The sequence below is a fragment of the Heteronotia binoei genome, chromosome 6 (assembly GCF_032191835.1).
Source record: "Heteronotia binoei isolate CCM8104 ecotype False Entrance Well chromosome 6, APGP_CSIRO_Hbin_v1, whole genome shotgun sequence".
Classification (NCBI taxonomy): Eukaryota; Metazoa; Chordata; class Lepidosauria; order Squamata; family Gekkonidae; genus Heteronotia; species Heteronotia binoei.
The window spans coordinates 85,055,862-85,078,044 of record NC_083228.1 but is presented as its reverse complement, the minus strand read 5'-3'; the positions used below and the strand labels follow the sequence as shown (position 1 = coordinate 85,078,044).

General features: G+C 41.6%; 1 protein-coding gene across 1 annotated transcript in view; it reads left to right on the top strand.

Annotated features, from left to right (window-relative positions):
* The window catches only part of PFKL (phosphofructokinase, liver type), a 49,473-nt gene that overhangs the window by 7,560 nt on the left and 19,730 nt on the right, over positions 1–22,183 (top strand). The window contains exons 2-9 of the mRNA XM_060242051.1: positions 9,143–9,216; positions 11,626–11,703; positions 16,936–17,125; positions 18,697–18,862; positions 20,028–20,072; positions 20,579–20,687; positions 21,243–21,338; positions 21,773–21,865. Of these exons, the coding sequence (XP_060098034.1) occupies positions 9,143–9,216; positions 11,626–11,703; positions 16,936–17,125; positions 18,697–18,862; positions 20,028–20,072; positions 20,579–20,687; positions 21,243–21,338; positions 21,773–21,865 (851 nt within the window). The remainder of the gene's footprint in view (positions 1–9,142; positions 9,217–11,625; positions 11,704–16,935; positions 17,126–18,696; positions 18,863–20,027; positions 20,073–20,578; positions 20,688–21,242; positions 21,339–21,772; positions 21,866–22,183) is intronic.

The following is a 22,183-nucleotide window of genomic DNA, read 5'->3' as shown; positions in this document are numbered from 1 at the left end:
ATGGGTAGAAAGTGAAGTCCTTTCAGTTCAACTGTCCAGGCTGAATAATTGTGATACTTATCTAGAAGTGCTGTTTTATCCTTTACATGAGGAGGGACAGGCCTTACTCATGATGATGATAGTATCTTAGTAGTTCCATATGCTTATATCTTAGTCCTCTTCTCCAGAACTGATATCATTGTCCACTCAGTTGTTAATCTGAATCTGAAATTCTTTGTGCTGCAAAATAATTAGTGGCTTGTGGCAGTTTTTTCTGATTTTTAATGAAATCGCAGCACCAGCCTGCTAGGATGAACTAGCAAAGCACAATCCAGGTCAAAGAACAGTAAGGCAGTTTGTGAAACCCCATTTTCCAACTCATCCCCACTTCACTCCCATGAGCAGTTTTTAAGTAACATAAATAAAATCATTATGCACAACAATGCTGGTGGCAGACATGCATTTAGAAAATAATAATAAAAATAAACATTCCTGCTCCTCCTGGGAACTGCAGCAACAGCAGACATATTATTATTACTTACATTTATTATGTAGAAAGATTAAGAACTGGATTGGACTTCCTCTGGAGGAAGACAGTATTCTCTGCTCCTCCTCGATCTAGCATAGATATCATTCTGACTAGGACAGCTGCTCATCCTTGGCCATGCTACTGTGGGAACCCTGACCTTGCCTGCCTATCTTCCCACTGCTCACTCACTTGCTCATGCTCATTCTCCTCCTTGACATGGAAGAACAAGCTCTGTCGCCCCTGTCAGCTTCTAGGAGAAGAGGTGGGGAGAAGGCAGTTTTGTATGGCACCTGGACTGAGAGAAGGGAAAGACTGAGCTGCTGCTGCTGTTCATCCGTGTGACATGCAGAGAAGCAGCTGCAGTGAAAGCATCAGAGAGGTTCATTAAAATCTCCATCATTAGAGCTTTTTCCCTCTGGAATGAATTAATGAATTGTATTTAACTAAACGGCTGATTACCCTAGGGAGGGAGTGGGAGAGCTTACAAACCATGTTGTTTTGTTTGTAAGAACCTGCTGGCAAATTTCAGTCCCAAAGAATTGACAGGCTCTTTGAAGCTGCTTGATGTTAACCATAATGCCACAAACACCTTGGAATTGATTAGACAAGGATTGGTTAAGAGATTAATTACAGTACCACAGGTCTCCAGGATGAAACTATTTGGCCTTTGTTACATTTATTGACTCTGAGATACTTAAGATCTAATTGTATAGTGACAAACATTGTGGAGTTTTAATGGGGGGTGGAGCACTATATGAAGTGTGGTGCAGCTGCACAGCCATAATTCCACTTCCAAATTATTACAGGTAATAATTAAGCATTCAGAAATCAGGGAACTCACATGTGGAAAGAGCCTCTGATAAATAAATAACTAATATCACATGTGAAAAGATCTACTCAGAGTTGGAAACATTAGACCACAATCTAAATGCAACTAGCCTAGTAATATTCCCATCTCAACAAGTATTTGTCTTTCCTTGAATTTGTGATTTATACCTGTTCTCCCCCATCTTGGACACATTCCTGAAGTAATCTATTTTGTATGAACTTTCAACTTGGAGGAGGCATGGTTCAATGGTAGAGCATCTGCTTTGCATTAAGATCTCAAATTCTGTTCCTGATGTTCCAGTTAAAAAAGGGTCAAGTGGACTGAAATACCTCTGCTTGAGAACCTGGAGTAAAGCTACCTATCAGAGTAGACAATCCTAGCTTTCACAGAACAGTAATTTGACTCAGAATATGACAGCTTCCTGTGGTCAGTTTACCTCAAACATGAGATTACATTGTGTAGTCGGAAATTGGAAGATAGACCCTGCCAGCATTGCAGACAACTGTGAAAACATTCCTTCCCTCACCCAGACTGCCTCTGGCAGAAGGTGATCTCCTTTTATCGTATGCTACTTACACTATTTTATTACTGCAGAAACAACTAGCAATATATGTTTTTGCCTGTATAAGAAAACATTTACCCAATCAATGAAAAGCTTACAAGGGCAAGGCAAAAGAAGCTACCCCCTCCTCCACCATCTGAAAAAACTAGGGTGGCATTAAAAACACTCCACACACACACACACACACACACACACATACACTGCATGTTCAGGGGAATAGCAAAGCAGAAACAAATCTAATAAAAAGCCTAAGTAAATAGAAGTGTCTTTAACATATACCAAAATATTTTTTTAAAAAGAGTTTCCTAGACATCTGATGCATGTACAGGATTCAGAATGGAGGTTTGATTCACTGGTATGTAGCATGCACAGTTATGGGATATTTATTTACTGTGTTTCATTTATAATGTTGCCGTTGCTTCTCAACCAAAGTACATAAGACACTTCACAGTATAAAAATCACAAGATCAAAATCCTTATAAAACCAAAAGCTACTGTTGCCTTCAAACCCTAAAACATGCCAGATTTCAAAACCAGCAATTAGCAATAGGCAGCACTAACTAAAACAACAATAATCAATACAGTTTACAATTGGAAGGCTACTTATATGAAAACCTGCTCCAGCCAATTAAATGTAATTAACTGTTGGGAAGGGGAACAGCAGAAAATAAAGGGAAATATCAAGTAGTTAATTAAAATCGAAGGAATTTTAAAAAATGCTTTGGTCTGGTGTTGAAACTTATAAAATAACAGTACCATAGACTGGGAAAAGAGGAGGCCATTACAAAGCAGGGATGAGGCAGCAACGAAAATAGCTCTGCCCTCTGTGGCTACTCACCTCAGAAGGTGGCTGAGAGACAAAGCGGGGTGGTCCTTTAAATGCCCATGTCTTCTTAGGCCTTATAAGGCTTTATTGATCAAAGCCACCCCTGGGACCAGAAGTGAACAGACAATGAGTGAAGGTCTTTCAGCACTGAAGTGATGCACTGCCTGCAGTTTTCCCTGGCTATGGCTAACATTCTTGCAGCTACATTCTAGACTGATTGAAACTTCCAAACTATGTCTTCAAGGGTAGCACCACATATAGAGCATTTCAGTAATATACACATACTGCAACAAACTCTTATCCCTGTGAATACTTTGCACCCTGAAAAAAAGGTTGCAGAAGTGAATGGGAAAATGGCAGAGCAGAATTTTGGCAATGAAAAAGACGAAGCCTATTAAAAAGGGGCAGCCCAATGTTATACAGTTGGCTCCAAATGGCCAGCTGCTATTGCTACCTCTAATCATTTTATGTCATCACATGCATGCTTAATCCCAGGCATTTGAAGCCAGTTTAAGAGTCATGAAAATGTTAAAACAGACTGAAGTTGCACAGATTTGCCTTCTCAAGGACAGCCTGGCGTACGTTCTAACTGCGTGGATCCTTGGAAGGTCCTGCATAAGTGGGCAGACCAGATCTACAGAATTCAGTAGAGACCCTGCTGTTTTCTAATTTTGGAAGTTCATGCTCTCTGACTTTCCTTTACAGTGGTTCTGACACCTGTATATTTTTAACAGAAGTCACTGTAAGGTGAAGTGCAAAATATTGAAGAATGTAAAATAATTTCATTATGCCAGGATAAATGACAGCATCCTACCATAAAATGATTTTTGACATTTTCTTTGTTCTTCATTTTTGGTGTCACTTTCAACAGAGTTTAGGTAGAGGCACTAAATTTGCAGCATAGATACTGGTGCCTCTTCTTTAAAAAACCCAAGTAATATATGTCCCAATACAGAGAATTTGGTAACTATGAATTGTGCACGTTAGCCGCAATCCAGAGATGCCTCACGAGTAAAGAAAGTATTGTCTTAGAGTAGATCCTAAAGGAAGTAGGAATACACATCAGAGACAGGTAGCTATTTGCATCTGTGTATGGAAGGAAGTATCCATTCATTACTCTGAACATCTACAATTCAAATTACATATAATGTCCTTAAGGGACCTTGAAATTAAAACAGTTGTACCCAAGTACCCATTTAATAGAACTCAGGCATCCCATTCAACTATGTGTCTCTGTCTGCAGTCCAGCACACACTTAGACATGCACTGATTTCACTGGAATTCAAATTCCATTGAAATTGCACTCTAAATTGCAGTCAGAGACCAAGATTTCTTGGAATCTGATCAAATGTTGTATTTTGGAAACTGTCCTTCTAAAAGGAAGTTTCACTTTGTTGTTGTTCAGTCACACAGTCTAGTCTGACTTTTTATTCTGCTGATGGCCATGCCGTTAGTTGACTCTTTACATGCTAGAAATGATAGGATTCTAGCCATAGTTTGGAGAAAAAAAAGAACACTGGCAAATGCTGGATAGTTTATTCTCATTATGTTATCTTTTAAAAGTTCTGACAAAGGTTTGGGATCAAAGTGAAATCAGTTGTGGTAGGTAGAAGAAGAAGAAGGGATTAGATTGAAGATATTGACAGTTAAACAAGAGATAATTCTTAAACCTGACTAGGGGTGTGCATCTGGCTAAATCTGAGTTGAAAAAACTTCCAAAAATACTTTATCAATATTCATCAGTATTTTCCAATTATTCTTTCAGCCAGATATAGATTGAGATTGAATTTTAGCTATCCAAAATAGCCAAACCAAAAAAATATTTGAGATTTTTCAGGGCTCCAGATAGTCAATGTTAAAGGGCATTTAAAGGGATTGCAGTCCCTTTAAATGCCGTCTGGGTGAACATGTTACTTGGAGAAGGTGTTTAAAGGGACTGTTAGTCCTTTTTTCACATTTTTATATCTGCATGTAAGTGTGTGCATGTGAGTGTGTGAGCACTTGGAAATCATGGCAACCTCTGGTGACTGACCCCTACTGGGGGCCTGAGGATATTCAGGAAGATGGCTGAATAAAGCCTGCCCCTGCCCTCCCAACTGCTGGAATTCCAAGAAGGTCTCCCACCCAAGTACTTGCCAGAGTTGACTTAATTTCCGAGATCTGATAAGATTGGGAGAAGGCATTCTAAGGGGCTCACAATCCCTTTACACTCCTTTCCCCCCCCTCCACTGAAACCAATGGAGGAGGAAGGCACCTTCTTTGGGAGCCCATAGAATTGATCCAATCTTTTTGAAACTTGGGTTTTTTAAAGGAGAGGCATCAGTATCTATGCTGCAAATTTAGTGCCTCTACCTAAAAAAACCAGCCTCCCCAGAGCCTCAGATTGATTCTCCATTATGCCCAAACACCTCAAAATACTGATGATTTTTTGCACACCCCTAAACCTGACACCTAAGCAGATGTCTGTTTTTATATCAGCTTCCATTTATTTTCCTTTCCCCAGGAGAGGTGGTTTTGGTAGAGGAGAGTGTCTCAGTTTTCTAGGAAATGTTGTCCAGCTCATGTCTGTCAGACATGAAACCAATGTGGGCAAGCTTCTTGTTGTGATAATTTGATGTTTATCCAGAGAGCTGACTGCCAGCAATACTTTTTTTTTCTGGGGGGGGGGGGACCTTTCCTCTTGGGCTGTTGAGATAAAGATAGCATAGGATGGTTCTGTGTGGTTTCTTGGTCTTTTAATTTTAATTCAGCAACACAAACAATTCTGATAATGCCATTTACAGTGGGGATCAGCATTCCCATCACATGCTTGTAGTAATGAGTTACTCCCTGATGGGCATGATTCGGATGGAAAGTCCTGAATGCTATGGCTGACCAGTTTTCCTAAGAAGTGAGAAGAAATTTGAATGAATACTTAGTGAAGGAAGAACCTAGGGGAATTGTTGTTTTACTTTTACTTCCCTCTCCCAAAATAACTTATTTTGGGGTCATCTTCTGTTGTGGGGTGTCCTGTCATTAACTCTAACCTGTAACACCATGAATTCCTCTGAAAATTTTCTCTACTGCAGACCACCAACTCCCCTTCATGCTGTCAGAGTCCCCTGTCCCCCTTCCTCTCCAAACAAGCATTTGGGGCTGCCCCCAAATTTTAGGGGGCATTTGGGATTGCAGTGAGAGTAAGAAGGCACTCTGTTGATGGCAATCTCTTCCATAAGCAAAGATTTACTATGGTAATCCAAATCCATTTGCTCCATCCATTTAGCATCTGTTTATATGTGGATACCTCCTCCTACACAACTTGGTGGGTCATCAAGTGCTACTTTCTAGCTGTTCCATGGAAAGAAGAGAGCTGTGCTTCCTTCCATTGTCTTCTGTAGTAGAAGAGCCTAGATGACACTTTTCAGTCTGCCCAGGGGCATGCCATCTTTGAAAAGGTATAAAGGTGTGTGGGTTGCCCTTTATAAAGTAATAATTCAAGATGTTACCTGAAATTATTGGCCTGTTTAAGCATACAATTAAGATCATACCATTCTCTATGTCAAGATAATGTATGGAAGTACAAAGGCATTGGCTATACTTTGCAGGGACATAGCTTTCTTACATTCCTGTCTTGCAGAGGTATCACAGGAATCTCCCACTAATTTAGTAAAAGAAGAACCAGAAATTCCTTTCCTGGTATAAGAAGTTAATGGTAGGTGGCAACTGGAGATGTGCTGGGATTACAACTGATCTCCAGGTGACAGAGATCAGTTCACCTGGAGAAAATGGCCATGTTGGAAGGTGAACTCTATGGGATTATACCCCGATGAAGCCCCTCCCCAACCCCCACCCTCTTCAGGCTCCACCCCTAAAATCTCCAGGTATTTCTCAGTCTGGAGCTTTAGTCTGGGAAAGGTGCAGATGACGGAAAGGGGAGTGAAGTAAAAGCTAAGAAAAAGGGGAAAGTGAACAGAAGAGATTGCAGGATAAACCAGAGAGAAGAAAGGAATAGTTTGTGGAGCACAAACCAGAGAGAAGAAAGGAATAAGTATGTGGATAACAAGACTGTCCAGGGGTAGCCTCAGCACCCCTCTTCTTACAGAGGTGAATGGAGGAGGGCCAGCTGGAGGAACCCACCTGGCAATGGCCTGCATACATCAGAATTTAGGCCTGCACCACCAGCCAATGCAGCAGGGCAGTCCACACTCCATGTGATAGGCCCATCAAAGCCAGATCTGCCCAAGAGGCTAGCAGCACACCGGAGCCAGGAGGGCTGGGTGAAGGAGGAACAGTGACCAAGTGGGATGGCACTGAATCCTGGTGTGCCAAGCATCAGCTGGTTGTTGGAAGGCAAGGCAACCATTTAAAGGGGGTGGAAAGTGAGGCCAGCCTAGTCACACCTGATTAGTAATAGCTCCTGCACATCAACCTGGGAGGGTGGGACAACCCTCAAGGAGGTAGGGAAAGGAAGGGGCAAGTATATCCCAGGGAGTCTTCCTCATAAGGGCCAGGGACTCAGGCCCAGGAGACATGCTAGCTTTCTTGTCAGCTAACAGGCTATGTGTGGCAGTAGAGGAAAAGGAAAACCTAGGTTGTTGTTAACCCCTTTTGCTTTCCGGTATGAGACTTGTCACCCACCCAAGCCTGGCACTGGATGCTCACAGAACATATAAAAGTGGTGCAGGGAAAAGGACAGAAAAGAAACTGGCTGCTGGCATTCTTACTCGGTCCAGGGCAAGGAAGCTCTGATCCATTAATTTTCTTGAATTTGTGGGACTCAGAGATGAATGCAAACAACTAAATGTACCAAGATTAAGAGAGATTTTGCCAAACTCTTGTCATATTGCTTTTCTAAGGAAGAAGGAGGCCTATTGGGAGAAATGTCAATTTAAGTTTCCTGGCTTCCAATAAGTCTTCTGCGGTCATACATAGAGACCAAAAAAAATAGCACTCAGAGTGGGAAAGCAGTGTTGAAAGTTTTGGGTTTCTCTTTAGGGATAGGATGATGACTTGTGAAACCAATTTTCATTGTTTCAGTATTGTCTCATGTGCCAACATGGCAGACTGTGGCATGTGGTTCAGTTAAGGACATGAGGTATATGCTGCAGTCAAACAAGTACACATTTTAGGTTCTATTTCAGTTCATTAATATTTCCCCCGTCTCTAATTTGAATCCAAACTAATCTTTCAAGAAAAGATTCAGATATAGGTTCAGTAGCTTTGAGCCATTTTTAGCCAACACACTTTCATCTCATAAAGCTGAATGCACAACATGCGACTAGCCAAACTGGAAGGAAACCAACTATATATTGTATCCTTCTGCGTGCTTGAAGCACTCTATTTTTGCAGTCATAGGCAGGTTGCAGAAGAAGTTTTCTAGGCAGATGGTGGGCTGCATTTGACTTGGCAGAAATTGAACAAGTGTGGAGTGGTACAATAAATGCTTATAATTGCAATACATCTCATTTGAAATTACCACAGTGATAAATATGAACCTTGAAAAAAGTTATTTAAGTATATTAATGCCACTTCCTTCAGAACTGTCAACTGTTTTTTCCCACAAAAGAACAAAAAAAATTTTTTTTACATTGACTTGCATAGAAAATACTTGGGGGGGGGTCATATTTGAAGGTTTCTTCCATTTTTCTTGTCTTTTCCAGTAACAAGCAGTACATATTTGAGCTGCTACTATGAGGAATATTGCCTTTGAACATGAGTTCATAGAATTTGGACCAAATATTAATGGAATCTGAGGCATTCCTCTGAGTCCCTGATGGGTGTTTTAGTTCACATTCCATCTCAGCTGCAACTTTGTGAACACTATTATTTTCTTTCTAATCCCAAAATCCCCAGAACTGGATAGGATGAGGGTATCCTTTCTTGTTATTGGGTGTCCTTTCTTGTTATCCCAAAATCCCCAGAACTGGATAGGATGGGGGTATCCTTTTTTGTTATTGCAGCTGGCTCAGTAGTGGTCTAGGCCTTCAATTACTTTACATGCCTCAGGATCCAAACACCAGTCCCAAGCATTATGTGTGGCTTGATTTTACTCAGCCCCATTTCCTGACAGGCAGTGTAACTTTCCTGAGGTTTCATGCGCGTTGCTTTCATACTTATCCCGTTATGTCATTCTCTTGTCTTAATTTCTGCACTTAAGCCTTTCAAGGAGTTTTGTTTCTACTGGCATTGTAATGCCCCTAATGCCATCCTTTATCTATCTTTTCTTTCATCTGATTTTGGTTATAAGTTGGTGGGGTGGATTGGGGGACTGTAAACCTAAAAAACAGTTCACTAGAGAATGCTTGTACAGTGTCACTTTGTAAACAAGATATACAACAGCAAAGCTAATTTCAATTATTGCCCTAGTCAAATTCAAGAGCTTTGCACTAAGTTGATTCAGGCTATGGCCACTGTTTACCTTCTGCTCCATCTTTCCAGGTATGAATGCTGCTGTCCGAGCTGTGACTCGCATGGGGCTATATGTTGGAGCGAAAGTGTTCCTGATCTATGAGGTTCAGTTTTCTTTTCCTCCTTTGAAATGCTCTTTTTCTTGATACATTGACTTTTGTTATAATGTGATCTTGAAAACTGTTGTACTTCTCCCGGGGAAGCTTTGAGAGTGGTAAAATTTAAACTGGAGCCTGATTTGGATCCTACTCTCCCCTATCTTTTGTTTACATATAGCCAGAAAAGGAAATCTCACTTTCATGCTCAACACATCAAGTGTGACAGCCCTGCCTACAAAACCTCTAGTTAGATATCTACATTAAATGTCATGTATATTAGCTATATCACAAGCTTGATTCCTGAATTTTGGGTGGTACATTGAGGGTACAATGAGTTTATTTCTGTTACGTTTTATGTACATATGCCCTATTCAGTCCTTATGCCTATGCAAGGAATTTGATAGTGTTACAGGTGGGTTGAGTGTACTGGGTAAGTAGGCAGAGAAGGTGCAGTCTTGTGTAGGGAAAGTATAGTCTGAATCAGGCCTAGACTTCATTGATGTGGTGATAAAGCATCAGGCTGTTCTCCAGTAGGTCTTTACTTAGAAACTGCCATAGCAGGGGTGTGTTATTAAGTATCAGCATAATACAGTAGTTAAAGTGTCACACTAGGATCTGGGAGACCCAGTTATGAATCCCCATTCTGCCATGGATGCTTGCTGGGTGACCTTGGGCCAGTTTTTCTCTAACAACTTAACATACAGGGTGGTTGTGAGGATTAAATGGAAAATATGAGAATGCTAGAAGCCACTTTGAATTCCTGATGGGAGAAAAGTGGTATATAAATAAAGTAAATAAATGGGGGGAAATTCATAATCTAGAATGAAAAATTCTACAAATTAACTGGAAGCAGATTCAGTGTCATTGGACTTTTTTTCTGAACTGAATGAAGAGGGTGGAGAATAGCTTTGGGGCTCTAGGGAAAAAATTCTAGAGTGGATATATGGAGGAATAGGGTGTGCATATAGACTGACTGGGCCATCTGGATCCTGGTGGTCATCTTTTAAACACTCTTCCCATAAGACATTAGGACTAGAAGCTGGATAGGAAGCCAGATTCCACAAATCATAACCTAAATAGTCATGCAATAAACTATTCTTGGAGTGAACTAACTCCTGATTGTATAAATCAAGAGAAATCCCAGATGAAAGCATCAACAGTTAGTTTGTTTTATACAACATGACATGATTAGCAGATGATCCTGAGGATTGTCAGGCAACAGAAAGGCAGGAGGAGGGGATGAGGATCAAATTAGAGCTAAATCAGAACCATAAGGGGGATGTGTAGTGGAGTATCAGCATAGTGCAGTAGTTAAGAGTATCAAACTTGAATCTGGGAGATCCAGGTTTGAATTAAAATGATACTTACATGGGAACCTGTCTGCTGTGTAAAAATGGTTGTAGTATAGTAGCATCATATGCCTTACAAGCCCCAGTACTGAGTAACATTTCTAAAAGATGTAACATCCATATAGCAACAATAACTGTCCATCAAAAACAGAAGGGCATTAATAAATGAAATTTTCATAGGAAAGTCCCAGGAGTGGCAATGGCGAGTTGAACTGTTACTAGATCAGTAAAAATGCTTCTGCTCTCCTAACTTTAGACATGAATCCATTGTAAATCCTGTTCTAATTGGAACTGTGGCCCTGTAGGCATCTCTAACAGAGGCAGTACCCTTCAATAGAAATTCTTCAGGTTCAGCTAATGGGTTATCACATTTCTGATCTGTTCCATCTCCATAGTTTTCTTTGTGAGCTTCTCCCAGTCTGGCAAGACTTTCAAGGAATTCTGATGTGGTATTGTAAAAACTCCTCTTATCAACAGTAAACATCAAATGCCAGATTATATAGGCATCATTACAATGTGCTGGTGTTTATCTTTGCAATGTATGTTGTATTTTCATAATATGGTTGTTTTTATATAATTGAAAACTTCATATTTTGTTTGATAAATCCAGAGAGAGGAGATACTGGGATTACAGAAAGATGAATGTTTTAGGGGCCACATAGTTCAAACTCAGAACCTCAAAGTTTAGTCCTTGGCTGCTCAGGTTAATGGATTTCATGTAGCAGATGCTAGGAACAACCTTACTCTGCTGGAGACCTGGGATAGCAGCTGCTCATCAAAGTAGATGGTTGTAAATTAGATGGACCAGTGGTCTGCCTCAGTATAAGGCAACTCCCTGCATTCACAGAAGTTGTGTCTGATAGTGTGAGATATATAAAGCAGTGCTGGAAAGTGGGCTTCTTGCTTTACTCACTTCCTGTCTCCTAACCCTCTTGTATGCAATACTTTTTCGGGTGGGGAGGAGCATTTTGAAGGGACCTTTGTAATATGCCTTGTGCATATTTGTAACAGAAAAAGCCTTCCTGGTGTGATGGGATTTTCACCTTCCTGCCTTTTCTCTTTGCAGGGGTACGAAGGGCTGGTGGAAGGAGGAGAGAATATCCAACAAGCAAACTGGTTGAGTGTGTCCAACATCATTCAGTTGGTAAGGTTTAGCTAACAGCTATTCCCAAGTCCCTGTTGCATCTAATGATAGACTTGTGCCTTCTCTCTAAGGCTACCTAATCCTCCCAAGTTCTGGAATACAGAGCTTTAACTATCTTAATTTTTTTAGTGGTTTGGACTTGAAAGATGTTTTTGATTTTGGGTGATGAATTGCTATTTTTAATAACATTACCATTGTTTTTCAAGATCTCATTTTCTCATATAATGGTAGAAGCCACTGATGGGTCACCAGTACAAGGATGGGATTTTATTTATTTTCATTGTTGATAGTTTGTCTTTCTCACTGAGACTCAAGGAGGATTACACAGTGTAAGTCAATACACTCAACAGGATGGAACATCCAATAAACAGTGCAGTGGCATTTGAATTGCAGAAATCTGAGACCAAGGAGAAATCTCAAGCAGCCCAAACAAAGCATGAGCATTAACATGACACATTAATCAATGCAGAAATTACATACAGCAAGAGACACTGCATACTATACACAGCAGTGTTACCAGAAATGCTGTGGGGGAGGGATTTCCTCTTTTTATGGGGAATTAGCAGAGGAAGATCCAGGTACAGCTTTTTAAGAGTGAGATTTCCACGAAGTGTTTACCAATACTAGTTCAGAGAGGTGTTGAAATGACCAAACCAAATGGCAATTTTAAAAAAGGAATTTTAATTGAAAGGAATAATAATAAGGGGTCGTTTTGTAGAAAAATAGGTGGTGGAACTCATCCAGGGATTGTTATGCAGCCGCACCTACTATTCATTGAACAAGGTGGGAAGGAGGAGGTGGAACTCTCAGAAAGGTTCAGGAGCTGTGCTCCTGTGAGCTCCCACTGGATCTGAGGCCTGATAATAATAATAATGATGATAATAATAGTAGTAGTAGTAGTAGTAGTTGTTATTTAACACACACTCAAACAGAATTTAAACTAACACACATACAAGGACACCAGAAAATAGTAGTTAGCAGAAATGAGAGCATAGGGGGAAGGGAAGCATAGCTATCTGTCCAGATGTGATCCAAAAAAAGAAGGACAAGATGGCAAGCATTTTGGTTGTGTGGTTAGATCCAGTAACACTCAACCCACTGAGCATGGGCAAAGCTGGATATATTTGTACCCCAAAATGTATCCTAAAAATGTGGCTGGGTATGTTAAGTGATTTATACAATACTTTGATGGGATTCCCATTGTGTAGTGGGGGTGAGTTGAATGCTTCCCAGGTGCTAGGCACAAAAGTAGTGTTCTCAGTTTGCTCAGCGAATGGAGTTCTGGGTGTGTAAGCAGGAACTAATGTTTATTGATGTAATTTGTCCAAGAAGGTCAGGATTCTAATGTTTGCTGATGTTCCTAGATTGCTGGAAAGAAAAGGCTACCCAGTGGTGGGGATGGCCCGTTAATTAAGGTGACAGGATTTGGAAGGAGGACTCAAAGGCTTTTGTGATAAGAAGGAATATTACCTTTTCTGTGGGCTCCACAATAGATAGAATACCTCTTTTGTTTTAGATGTGGGGAAGAACCTGTTGCCTTGAGATGCCCTAGAACCACCTCCCAAAATAACAAACACAGACTTGTCCTTTTTGCTGCCAAAAGACATTTTGTTTGTTCCTACTCCATCTTAGTTTATACTGTACACTTCCAAACCTCACTCTGGCCCACTCCTGGGCCAAACAAGGCTGGTGGTAAAATACTGTATCACTTCAGACTGTGGAGGAGAGGGTCACATTTTCGAATGCTTCTCCCACATAAGAAAAAAATCCCTGCCAGAAAAACCACAACAAACACATCAGGGAGTAAGATTTTGACCAGTCCACATCATAGATTCTTGCCACTTCATGAATTAAGGAGGAGGACCCTGAGAGGCAGAGGAAGGTATTTTTGTATGCGGATTGCGCCTTTAGAGGAAGCTGGGTGGTGAGGTGAAAAAAGCTGCTCTCCACTGAATCAGACATCTTAGCCACCTTGCCCAATCCTGTCTGTTCTGACTGGCAGCAGTTCTCCAGAGGCTCAGGCAGAGGACTTTTCCTTCTATCTGAGGTGGTTTAATGGGGCAATATGATATAAGCCACCCTGAGCCCATTTTTGGGGTAGGGCAGGGTATAAATTGAATAAATGAATGAATGTTTTACATGAAAATACATATGTGATATCTGCATTATGCTTCCAGTTGTGGCACATCTATACTGGATGGGATACTTAATTATCAAAACTTATGCTATCTCCTTAGGAGTTGATACTCCAATAGGAGAAAACAGTCCAGATCTCCAGATCAGTTGCCTTAGGATTCTTTCATCTTGGTTAGATTCAAGTCCAGTAGCACCTTGGAGAACAAAAAGTTTTGTGGGTTTTTTTGGGGGGGGGGGGAGGGAATAAGATTTCATTAGTCAAAGCTGTCTATGTCATATGTCAGAGCATATTGAAAGCTTATATCTTGTTGATATCTAGGGTGCTAATGAACTGAAATCTAGTTCTTCCATACAATCCAGGATGGCTACCCTCTGAAACTATTTCCATGCTTTGTACACAGCTCAATCAAAATCCAGTATGTTGGTTGTAATATATCTCTTCTCTTTGCCCATTTATAGCAGGGGTCCCCAACCCCTAGGCCATGGACTGGTACTGGTCTGTGGCCTGTTAGCAACTGGGCTGTGAGTTGTATAATTATTTCATTATATATTACAATGTACTACTAATAATAAGACAATGACATTAGATTTATATCCTGCCCTGCACTCCGAATCTCAGAGTAGCTCACAATCTCCTTTATCTTCCTCCCCCACAACGGACACCCTGTGAGGTGGGTGGGACTTGGAGAGCTCTCCCCAGAAGCTACCCTTTCAAGGAAAGCTCTACAAGAGCTATGGCTGATCTAGAGTGGAGGAGTGAGAAATCAAACCCAGTTCTCCCAGATAAGAGTCTACACACTTAACCACTACACTAAAATAAAGTGCACAATTGTATCATCCTGAAACCATACCCCCTCTCCCCTGCCCCCTTTGGTTTTTTCTGACTCTCTGGAATGTATAGCCTTCTTCTTTCCTCTTATATTTATGATTTCTTCTTAGTTCTCTGTTTCAAGGAAAGTCAAAGTGTGGCTTTGGGCTTCCACCCCTCCTCCTTTGATGTTTCATTCACAGCCCACAAACAGGCATCTGCTCCCACCAGTCCTAAGCAGTGCTGCTTCTTAACCAACTGTCAGGCTGCAGTGAATTTAGAAGGATGTACCTCTGTTTAAGATTGTCCTGTTAATGGGGGCTATGAATGGGGAGAAAGTGGCCATCTCATTTAATAGCAGCTCTCATACTCCCCACTGCCACAGGGTGCCATTGTCTTTAATCCACAAAGTGTCAGAATAGGACAGGAAAGAGGCAATCTGTTTATCTGTATGAAGTCAAATCTGAATGAGGTACTACTACTTGCCCACACTCTAGCATGTATTGGGTTAAAAAAGTAATAAAACAATTGTGCTCTCCAGTAGTAGGAAGGATAATCACTACCAGTGTTGGAGATAGGGAGGGAGAGGCTTTTATGAAAATCTTGCAGAAAGCTTCTCTCTGAGTTAAAAATAAAAGTTTGCTTTCTTGGCCCTACTATCTTATTGCAAAGATAGTCTTCAGTCCCTTGTCAGCCTTTAGAGCCAGCATGAATGTTTAAACAAGACAAATTCATACCAGCTGTCTTCCCATCCACCCTTTCTTGAGGGTAACATGAATCATTGTCACTACTGTAGTGTCACTGTCTTTTTAGATTGCTAGTCCCCTGTAAGATTTGACATACAGGAGTGTCTAGTATCCTTGCTAAGCATTGTGAGTTGGCTCCAAGTCTCTTTGATTGACTGCAGCTGCTCTTACTATGGCTACAGTCTGTCAGAGGAAATGAGCGTTTGTAGATTGTTCAAACTGGAGTCACCCCAATGGTAGATCTTGCCATGGGGAAACATGCCTGAATTCAATTTATTCCAATCTATTGACAAGTGTCTTTGTGTTTCCCCCCTCCTTCTTAGAGCCTTGCCCAGTTTGACTGCTGTGTCTCCTTTCCCTCAGGTAACAGTCTGGTGCTGCATGGCCCAGTAGAAGTGCACCTTCCTGCCTCTGTCTCCTCTTGTCTGTATGCTGTTGTTGGACAGCTGCTGCTTCTGACAGAGATCAGCTTGAACAAGGCTGGCATGCTGTGTACAGGGCTTTGTCCTATCCACCTATGTAGACTTTCCTAGAATCTTGCTGCACGGAAAGAGGGAGAGCCACCGTGCCAGTTTCCTGGGTGCCTTTGCACCTTCTTAACAGGTTATGACAGGCAGTCCCCAGCTATATGTGCTAACAGCATGTTCTCCCTCCCCAAGAGCCTCATTGCATTGCTGTTTTAATCACCAGTAACATAAGCAACTTACAACCATCACCATTGTGTTTCTCAGCCGTTCTTGCTTGCTTTCTCCAGAGTGACACTTCACAGAGTAACAGTACATTTTAGTTCTATTAACATACATTTTGCTAATCCCATGGCTGGCATCCTTTTCCTTCACAGAAGGGACAGAGGGGTATGCTCTGTCTTCCTGGAATGCAACCAGATTGTCAGCATTGTAAAGTGTCAAATGAAACAGATCATTATGCAATGGATGTGGCTTTGAGTAAACCAAAAGATGCCTCTGTTCTGGGATAAGGCAGGCTGCATCAAGGTCTTCTGGTCAACAGTTGTAGATAGCCTGTGTCCCCCTACCTTCAAAACCTTTTCAAAAGGAGATTTTGGTCAGATAGTGAGGCCAGCTGCCTACTGGAACAGGAAGTACATCTCACACTAATAATTTGCAAAGCTGTCTGTATAATTCAGACATAGCCACACGGCTGCAAAGAATCTCTGAAGGGAGGCCACAGCCCTGGCAGCATGGTTTGCTAGAGAAAGAGGCTACTTTCTTGACAGGTCAAACACCCTTCCACTCATTGCTTGTTGGTTTATCACTGTAATCCCATGCTTTGGACTAGTTTTGCTCTTCATGTTCTATTGCAGCCAGAAAGTGGAACTACCTTGATATACTTGAATCTGGGGTTACAAGCGCTTTCTTCTCCAGTAGCCCCCAGTAAGAAATGCTCAGATGGAATTCCCACAAACTCTGAGCCCTTCATAGACCTGTCCTGTGTTTTAGCCTGTGAGCTCAACTGCGGATCTAACTACCTAGTATAAAGTTTGTAATCTGAGCTTCTTTTCTCATATGATTTGGTTGTTTTCAGGGTGGCACCATCATTGGCAGTGCCCGCTGCAAAGCCTTCACCACCCGGGAGGGCCGCCTCAAGGCTGCTTACAATCTGGTACAGCATGGCATCACCAACTTGTGCGTCATTGGCGGAGATGGCAGTCTGACTGGTGCAAACATCTTCCGCACAGAGTGGGGTGGTCTGTTAGAGGAGCTAGTCGGTGAAGGTATGTTTGTTGCTTAATACTGAAGAACAGCCTCTTCTCATATTGTTCAGCCAGCTTGGTAAGATGAGCCTCACACCCCTTGCTCTCTGTGTCCTTGCCTTCAGAAGTGAGGCAGGGGGCAACCAGAGATAGGGCTTTTTAAGTAGTGGCACCTTACTTATGGAATTTCCCTCCCCTTTAGGCTCATCTGGCACCTAAGTTGCTTTCTTTTATGTGCCAGGTCAAAACATTAATATTTTCCCAGGCTATTAATTAAGGGGCTGATCTTTTAACATGGTTTTAGCCTAGAAACTGTTGTTTTAAGCTGACAATGGTCTGTTCTTATGTTTTTAATGCAAGGCAGAGTTTTTAATGCTGGATTTTAATAAATGTCTTTTTTAATATTTTGTTTTTACTTTGTAAGCTGACACTGGCTGGTTTCTGGAGAGAGGGCATAAAAACACTCTAAATAAATGTTCATATATTGCTTTTCTCCCTGAAGGAGCTCAAAGCAGCTTAGAACAGTAAAGAACACAATATAAATGAACCAATGAACAAGCTAAACAGCCAAGTATGTCTTGGGCCAATGCTTGTTTCAGTGAGTGTATCATCTGAAGGCAAAAGAGCTAAAGAGACGAGCCTTTTGGATCTTACCATTTAGCTCATGCTTATGGTATTGTACTAGTGACCAGGCCCAAGCTTTATAGTACCTGGAACAGGAAGGGAAAAGTTCAACAAGATATTACAGCTGGCAAAGATATGCCTTCCAGTCATTTCCTCCCTGTTTTGAACTTCATGCATATATGCATCCCCTTTGCATCGTGATACTGGTACTGATTCTCTGCCTAATTCCAGAGGGTTTGGTGCTTGCTTCAAACAGCTCTCAATGCAGAGCTTGTTTATTATGCATTTGTGACCTTTGAATTGGGCTTCTCTCCCTTCCATCCAGATCAGGATGTGTACAGATTTCACTGGAAATCTGTGTAATGATCACTTAGGATCTGATGTAGTTGAAACTGCTGAGAGCCTTTCCACACAAACACTGAAAGTGTGACGCAGGCAGATTTTAGCTGTTGTACTCTCGCTCCTCCAAGTGACTTTTCAGTGACAATTGCATGACAGCCTTTCTATGCTTGTTGGCTAAGAGGATACTCACTCTCTTAGTCACCCCTTTTCAAAAATTAAGTGTGTACAGGATCCATGTACTAAAGATGTGCTACCTCCAAATTATTAAAGGAAACAAAACACTTTTTAAAAGTCTCACAAAATGGTACAAGCATTATGACTGGGTGATGTTGTTATAGATGTTTATAACTTAAAAAAAAAAGAATGTCTATGCGTGTACTCCCATGCAGACCTCGTATGGCAACTTAGCACGAAAAGATGTTCTAAAAATGCTAAAATAAAAAGAATCATAAAATGTACTGGGGAAAGGAAGGTGTTTCACTAGCCACTAATAATGACATTGTAATTAATTATTTAAATTTAATTATTAATTATCCTCTAAAACTCCTGGACACCCAACAATGCATAACCTTTTGCTTCTATTCATTAATTTATTTGTTTTCCCTCTCTCTCTCTCTCTCTCTTAGGGAAGATCACTGATGAAGTGGCTAATACATATTGTCATTTAAACATTGTGGGTCTTGTGGGTTCCATTGACAATGACTTCTGTGGCACAGATATGACCATTGGCACTGACTCTGCACTGCACCGTATCATGGAAGTGATTGATGCTATCACTACTACTGCCCAGAGGTGAGCACATGATTTCTTCCTGGCTCCACTAATGGACCTCCTGATGGCACCTGGGGTTTTTTGGCCACTGTGTGACAGAGTGTTGGACTGGATGGGCCACTGGCCTGATCCAACATGGCTTCTCTTATGTTCTTATGTCTTTCCTTTCTTCATTTTCACAAGCATACACCATTCTTTAGACTAGCTTAGACCTCCCTCCCCTGCAATATCATTGTTTCCAAACATGGCTAGGCATGATGAAATGTTATCTCCCAGGCAAATTTTTGTGTGTGCTATTAAAGCAACTAAGTTGTTGCAGAGAATCCTGATGCCTTCACTCAGAGTAGCTCCTCTGTTGCTTAAATATATTTTGTTAAGCATTTGCACAATAATGGATTGGTGAGAAAATGTGATTACACATATATGCACAAATCTTTATCAGCAGAATGCTGTCCTACTTGAGGTATTAATATTTTATTTGTTATTTATTTCCCCCAAAATGTGTCAGAAGCAGGACCTGTTGTCTTTTCTTCTTGGCTGTATGTCTCCAAGGCTCTTCAGAGCCTACTGGGTTGCCCTAAACTGGGCCACCACTGCTGTAGACATTTCTTCTTATTTCACTTGTAGCTACGTGCCCTTTGTGGGCATGAGTGTACCATCCTAGATTTCTTCAGGAGCAAGGGAGACAAGCAGCGCAACTGCATTCCCTTGCAAGGCAGTATTCCAGCATCTTCTCTGCTTTTGCCTGGTTAATGTGTGGGTGAATATTGTACTCGTAGAGAAATGTAGTGCATTGGTCATCTGGAGAAGCCCTTACTCTCTGAGCCCAACAAGACACCTGATCAAGAGAGCTTTGACTCTTGAAAGCTTATACCCCAAAAAACTTGTTGATCTGTAAGGTGCCACTGGACTCAAATCTAAGTGTTCTGCTGCAGTAGAAAAGAGCAAGAGCTCAGTAGCACCTTAAAGACTAACAAAATTTGTGGCAGGGTACGAGTTTTCCGGAGTCACGGCTCACTTCTTCAGAGATATACTCATACCCTGCTACAAATTTAAGGTGCTACTGGACTCTTGCTCTTTTCTACTGGTATGGACACACAAGCACGGCTACCCATCTTGTTCTACTGCAGACCAACATGGTTACCTTCTGAAACTACCCCTTACTCTCTGTTTCTTTGTTTTGCAGCCACCAGAGAACCTTTGTGTTGGAGGTGATGGGCAGACACTGTGGGTAAGAAAAGAGCTCTATTTTGTTTGGTTGGTTAAATTAAGGGGAATTTGGTGTTTATAATTTTTGAGGCAGGAGATTATACATATAGGTATGTGCCATATGAGCTCTCCTCGCCCCATACCATTTGGTGTAGTGGTTAAGTGTGCGGACTCTTATCTGGGAGAAATGGGTTTGATTCCCCACTCCTCCACTTGCATCTGCTGGAATGGCCTTGGGTCAGCCATAGCTCTGGCAGAGGTTGTCCTTGAAAAGGCAGCTGCTGTGAGAGTCCTCTCAGCCTCACCCACCTCACAGGGTGTCTGTTGTGGGGGAGGAAGATAAAGGAGATAGTGAACCACTTTGAGATTCGGAGTGGAGGGCGGGATATAAATCCAATATCATCATCATCATACACACACCCATTCCAGGAGTCCTAAGCTGCTTTGATTCCTTGGGGTTAATTCTTTCATACACTGAGTGATTCCCTGAGCTGCTGTTCACATGCTGACTTCCGTCTGCCTTTCCAGGTACCTTGCATTGGTTTCAGCTTTGGCTTCTGGTGCTGACTGGCTTTTCATCCCTGAATCACCTCCTGAGGATGGCTGGGAGGATTTCATGTGTGAAAGGCTTGGTGAGGTAAGCTAGCATGGTTTGTTGTTTAACAAAATGGATTATGCCATCTCTCTATAAAAGTGCTGAGAAAATGTAGTGAGAGAGTTCAGTTTTAGTCTTCTGCAAGGAGACATCGGCTAAAAGCCTCCATTGTAGTTACTTTTCTAGGTGACTTAGCAGGATGAAGACTTTTCTCTCTTCCTGTACTAGATTCAGAGGGTACATTCCCTTTCAGAAGAAGTATCTATTCTGCTAATGCTCTTCTCAAAAACATTCATTTTGTGTAACTTCTGCAGTGTATAAATGGCACTGAGTAGTGAAAGCTAGCCAACTGACATGAAGATATGGCAAGGCCTCTAAGAGAACTGGATGTCACAGTTGTAGAGGGTACCTATCCAGGTTGAGGCATCCTTTTACATCCATTGAGGAGTTCCTGAAGAGTAGGACAGGGAGAAGGCTCAGGATGTCAAGCTTAGAGCATCAGTGTTAGGGCTGCAAGAGAACTCTAGGCAGTGCAGCCTCCTCTCACCAGCCTGACGTGAGCATCTGTCATTGTTATCCATATTCTTATTTGGACAGGCACGGAGCAGAGGATCCCGACTGAATATTATCATCATTGCTGAGGGTGCTATCGACCGGAATGGGAAATCTATCACCTCTAATTATGTAAAGGATGTAAGTGATCAAGTCAGGGGGAGGAGGAACCAGAATGACAGTGGTACTTAGCACAGCACAGATCTTTGAAAACAATCACAGCAGGCTTTTCCAGAATCTAGAAATGGCATTGTGCAAAGCTTTCCTGTGAAGCTTGCTGCTTTTCCACTTGCCTTTCTACAGACTTTGGGTTTAACTCAGGGAAGTTTAAAGGGGCCACTGTTATCTTTTAATACAGGTACTTGGGACCTTGATGCTTTTCTCATTTTACCATGAGAAAGGTAATCGGGGGGGGGGTGTTACACATGCCTCTCCATGCATAAAATATAATGTTTTTATTGTATTTTATTGTTTTATCATACGTTGTACTTCACCCTGAGCCCTACGGGGAATGGACGGAATAGAAATATACTAAAATAAATAAATGAAATGAAAAAGTTCATCTTTCTGATTAGCTGGTTGTGAAGCGCCTTGGCTTTGACACACGTGTGACTGTGCTTGGCCACGTGCAGCGTGGTGGAACCCCTTCAGCATTCGATCGAGTTCTGGTAAGTGTGATTTTTTTTTTCTACACATGAACAAATGTGAAGTTGTCTTATATTGAATCAGATCATTGGTCTTCTCAAGATCAGTACTGTCTACTCAAACTGGCAGCAGCTTCCAGGGAGTCAAGTAGAGGTCTTTCACATCACCCACACATTAGAAACCCACCTTTTAAAAATGCCATGCAGGTGTGTCATTTATGTGTCCATACTTGGTTGCTAAGGGTGTTTTGAATAGGAATGGGCCCAAACTGGCTCACAAAGTAAAGTTGTCGTGAATGTTGACTGGTTCGTAGTTTGTAAAGTAATGTTTATGGAAGGCAC